Below are 4,420 nucleotides of genomic sequence, written 5' to 3'. Positions count from 1 at the left end.
AGATTTTAGAGTTGGTCTGAACAATCATTGAACAAACCCGAACGTTTCTCTACTAAGTAAACTAGTTTGCCATCCACTGACAAAGGATTTTTTCCCCAAACAGTGGTGGTGATATGAAACTGCACCAAGGTTGCAAGAGCACTGAATCTGCCAAGATGAAAAGCGTCCAAGGACAAACAAGCAGGCATCCCCACTCCACAGAAATGGTCGAGTTGAAAATGTAAATATTACAGACTGACACCAAAAATATGAAGAATTAACAGAGCAATGTAATAAAAATGGCTAAAATTTTTCATTAATAAAGAATGTGTAAGAAATGTTACAACAATTACAATTACAGGTGCAGAAGAACTGTATTAGTCTAGCTAGAACTTTTCTTCTTTTTTGAGTTTCTCAATTCTAAGTCACTAAAGGAATATTTCTCAATAATGCTAGAACCCGACAATTTCAATTCAAAGGTGATCTTTTGGAAAATCAGGGACAGCATTTGAACATCTGCAAGAGCTCTATGAGCAGAGCCCTTTAAAGGGATTTTGAAAGTCTCCCCAAGGGCTTGCAATGATAGCTTTAAAGCTCCTTTAAATCCTGTTTGGCCACATCAAAACCAAGTCAACTCATCAATTATGCAATGCAAACAGAAAACTTTACTCGAGAATCTGGGCATGAGTGGAAGGTAGGAGGAAGAGGGTGAAACCTTTGGACTTCATAGCTTCCCTCGCTAGGGGAAGGGAGTCAACAAAGAGCCAATCTGGCGGAATCTTGTAAGAGCACCTACTAAACTCTCCAGCAAGGAAGGGAACGTCAAAATTACGAGCATTATGAGCTATTAAAACCACAAAACCACCAGGTTTCTGGCGGCTTTTAATGTACTGCAGTAAAATGGGAATCAGCTCCTCCATCCTGCAAAAGGTTAACCAGATAAGGACAAAGAAAAATATCTCCAATTAAAGAAAAATCCATAGACTTTCTACTGACATTTTTCATGCTATTTTAAACCTTCCAATGCAAAAGCTATCCAATCAGTAGTATTTGTTTCAAAATCCTTGTGAAGTGCTTTCAAAAAAGAAAAGTGTTTGATTATGATTTTTGAGAGTATATCTACTATAACTACTCTTGATGTTCATAAGAGGTTTAAATTTCCGAACATTTTGCTACCCTAATCTTAGTTTTGAGCTACCCATACATAGGCAAACCTTTGTTTAATGTTTTTCACATTGAAAGTTATCTCAAAAGCACCAAATTTTTAATTTGTGGCACAAGTGCTTCTGAAGCCAAAAGTTGCAGGAAGGTGATTAGTAAACCTCCTTACAATGCTTATTGGCTCAATAGAGTCATTTTCTTTGTCAGTACCGGTGACCACCACACACAGACGCACTCCTGATTTTTTTTTTTGGAAAATAAAAATAAACAAAGAAACAGTATTTCGCTAACAAGACTTGGATGATAATCATTCACGGTTGTTCCAGAAATAAAAGAGTATGCCATGGTTTTGGAGAAACATAAGAGATCCAGTCTTATTCTAGCAATAAGCCATGCCCCCATACACGGTCAAAATGCAAGCTGTTTTGGAAACAAGGCAACATGCATTGAATCCACCAAGACAACTACCACGCTTGTGAAGAGCACATAGTGAGAGTAACATTACTCATTTTTTTTTTGGGGGGGGGGGGAAAGGAAGCTTCCATCAGGAAACCTCAGCATTGGGGCTATTCCGATATTTTTCATGGGAGTCTTGTCTAGAATTCTCAAACAGGACTTACATGTAAAAGTAACTTCTTTAACTGGATTCTCATGATCACATCAAAACTTGAGTAGCAGATAATATAAACTCTATTTTCAGGAGATTACCAAATTTCCATAATGTTCAGAATTATGATTGACATGAATGGCAAAAAATCATTAGTAGGTTCAATTGACAGGACATAAATGCTAGACCACGCACAATATAAGCTGAATGTAAGCAATATGACAAGAAAATGAATAATAATTTAGAACGGAATACCTTGGAACATCAGGTTTATTAACCATATGGGTTGAAATACCATGTACATGCGAGTTTGGAACATAGCATTTGGGATTCACTAGAGTCTGGAAGGTGCTGTTTTTACCTCCTGCAAGATCCTGGAGAGCTATCTCAATAATCCGGTCCTCCGTTCTGCTAAACCCAGTAGTCTCAATATCAAAAACAATAAACGATACAAGTTTGGCCAGTTCTTTGTTTTCAGCAATCATTTTTCGAATATCGAGAACTTGGGTCCTCTCTACGTCAGCCACACTAGATTTATGGGTATTCAAATTAGTGCTTAAAGCTTCCTCCAATATCTCATCTTTTATGTTTCCTTTGCTACTTAAACTATCCTTTTTTCTTCCTTCTGTTTTCATGGTTATTATCTGTCTGCTATACCTCCTATACTGTCTTCCCTGAGGCCCATAATTACCAGAACCAAGAACCTTGAAGCTAGAAGTGATTCCCGCCCTTCTATTCAGGATGGGAAAAGTTTCCCACCAAGAATTAGCCAAAGCATGAATCCTGTATCTTGGAAATTGTAACAGTGAGAAGCACATTGCAACTTTTCTCATCTGAACTCAAGAATCACCACACGATGATATCGGAAAAAACACTGGAAATAAATGAATTGATTTAACCTGCAAATGAAGTGACAACTTGTATTTAACTTGCTGCATATATCAGTACAAGCAGAACTCAATAGTGAGTCTACAAACATACAAAATCTTCTATCAGATGATTACAAGAAGCAGAAAAGGCACAACAGCACCAGCAATGATCATTTCATGTTGTTTCTCAAGTCATCACTTAAATTAATGGATCAACAGTAGGAGAAAAAGTCAATAAATTGCTAACATGGAAACAAGATTGTATAGAACAAAATATAGGCCATATAAAGGAACTTGGAGTACATTAATAATATTCATTAGTATTTCGTTACCCTTGCTCTCCCTGTGTTTCAACATATATTCAAGTTCCCAATAAGTGAATATAAAGTTGCAGACTTCACCAGAAATTTCGCATGAACAATCATACAAACATTTGGTAATCATTCTGCAAATGAACATACAGTGCAAGCGCATCCCCAGAAACCCGAACCGAAACCAATACATATTCAAAGAAAAACGGTAATATTGAGTCCAAGATGAGATTTTGCGCCCGACCCATTTTCAGAAATCGAAAACCCAATTCAGAAAAATCATGAACTTGCCTGGGAAGTGTTCCACTTGCAAAGAAGCGTTCACTCATGAGTGACCTACTTCAGGAGTAGTAATATGGTTTGTTGATCACTGCTACAGATAAGATATAAATAATTAGTGGGTTAGAGGGAGGAAAGGAGGAGAAAATGAAGGGAAATATGGATGGAGTGGAGATCTCTGAGGGGGAGAAATGGAGGTGGAAATCTTGAAGAATTTGAGAAAAAGGGAGACGTGGAGTGTACAGTTGAAGTTGGAACCCAAACTGCCCACCCCACGAACTGCGGATCTTGTGGCCCGGATCCATTTATTTCGGGCCTTTTCACAAATAGTAAAAGTGATCCATGTTCTTAAACTTCTCTTTTTGGTTCTTTACACTTCTTTGACGTTAGCTAATTTACCAATTGTAGTGGCCTGTTTGGATAGCTGGGAGAAAGTGACCAAGGAGGGTAGATTCCTTCTTCTTTTTTTTTTTTGTTGTGGGTGGGGGGCAGAAGAGGATAGAGTCAAAAGTAGTTTTGGAGGAAAAAAAGAGGATTGGAGAGAAATAAAACATCATAGTTAAAAAAAATAAATAAAAGATCATATATGTGGTTTGGTTTGGCAATTTAGGGAGAATGAAGGACATGAGAAATTTTCAAATAATGAATCTTTTCAATATTTTTGGTATAAGTACATATTTACAGGGCATGAATAACTCTATTTAACACTCATAATTGTCATCCAATAAAATCAATTATCAAGATCAGGACTTGATGCCATAATTCTAGGTTATTAGTGGATGAGAAATTTTTTGTTTTGCGCAAAGTTTATTTAGGCACATTCAAAAATTATAGAATCTAACTTTTAGAATTTTAGGGAGGCTTAATATCTTTTTAGAATGCAGTAGGATTGCACTTATCAAATATAAGACAATTTGTTACACCAAAAAACATTCTATACCACAAGCTATAACTTGTAAATTTCATAATTCAATTTTAAAAAGTACATTAACAAACTTATTTGTTTTTCTAGTATGCAATAAGTCTGTTTAATGAGTGTCCATTTAGGCACTCGTTAAAAGATATTTCAGGTATTAGATTTTTAGAAAGTTAAGATTAATTAGGAAGGATATATATAAATGTAAGAGAAGATATGTGTATGCATGATGTGTTAGGTAAAATGTAAGTGTGTTAACAAGTACTTATTAAACACTCGTTAGAAAAACCCTTTTAAA

The 4,420-nt window shown here is 36.0% G+C and overlaps 1 protein-coding gene across 1 annotated transcript; it reads right to left on the bottom strand.

Moving 5' to 3' along the window:
• Positions 1-270: 270 nt before the first annotated feature.
• On the bottom strand, positions 271-3,441 carry LOC113749629 (exonuclease DPD1, chloroplastic/mitochondrial-like). The gene is made up of 4 exons (XM_027293440.1): positions 3,219-3,441; positions 2,003-2,646; positions 695-900; positions 271-585 (listed from the first exon to the last, which is right to left on the bottom strand). Exons 2-4 carry the CDS (start codon positions 2,578-2,580, stop codon positions 362-364), a joined length of 1,008 nt encoding a protein of 335 aa, XP_027149241.1. The 5' UTR covers positions 2,581-2,646; positions 3,219-3,441; the 3' UTR covers positions 271-361.
• Positions 3,442-4,420: the final 979 nt, after the last annotated feature.

This window comes from Coffea eugenioides, chromosome 10 (genome assembly GCF_003713205.1).
Source record: "Coffea eugenioides isolate CCC68of chromosome 10, Ceug_1.0, whole genome shotgun sequence".
Taxonomy (NCBI): Eukaryota; Viridiplantae; Streptophyta; class Magnoliopsida; order Gentianales; family Rubiaceae; genus Coffea; species Coffea eugenioides.
The sequence above is the reverse complement of the archived record's forward strand: the minus strand, read 5'-3'. Positions and strand labels throughout refer to the sequence as shown.

Coding starts and splice junctions, on each gene's coding strand:
- LOC113749629 (XM_027293440.1), bottom strand. CDS start 2,580: ATGAGAAAAGTTGCAATGTGCTTCTCACTGTTACAATTTCCAAGATAC. Junction 901..2,002: donor AATAAACCTGATGTTCCAAG/GTATTCCGTTCT, acceptor AACCTTTTGCAG/GATGGAGGAGCTGATTCCCA. Junction 586..694: donor GGAAGCTATGAAGTCCAAAG/GTTTCACCCTCT, acceptor GTGGCCAAACAG/GATTTAAAGGAGCTTTAAAG.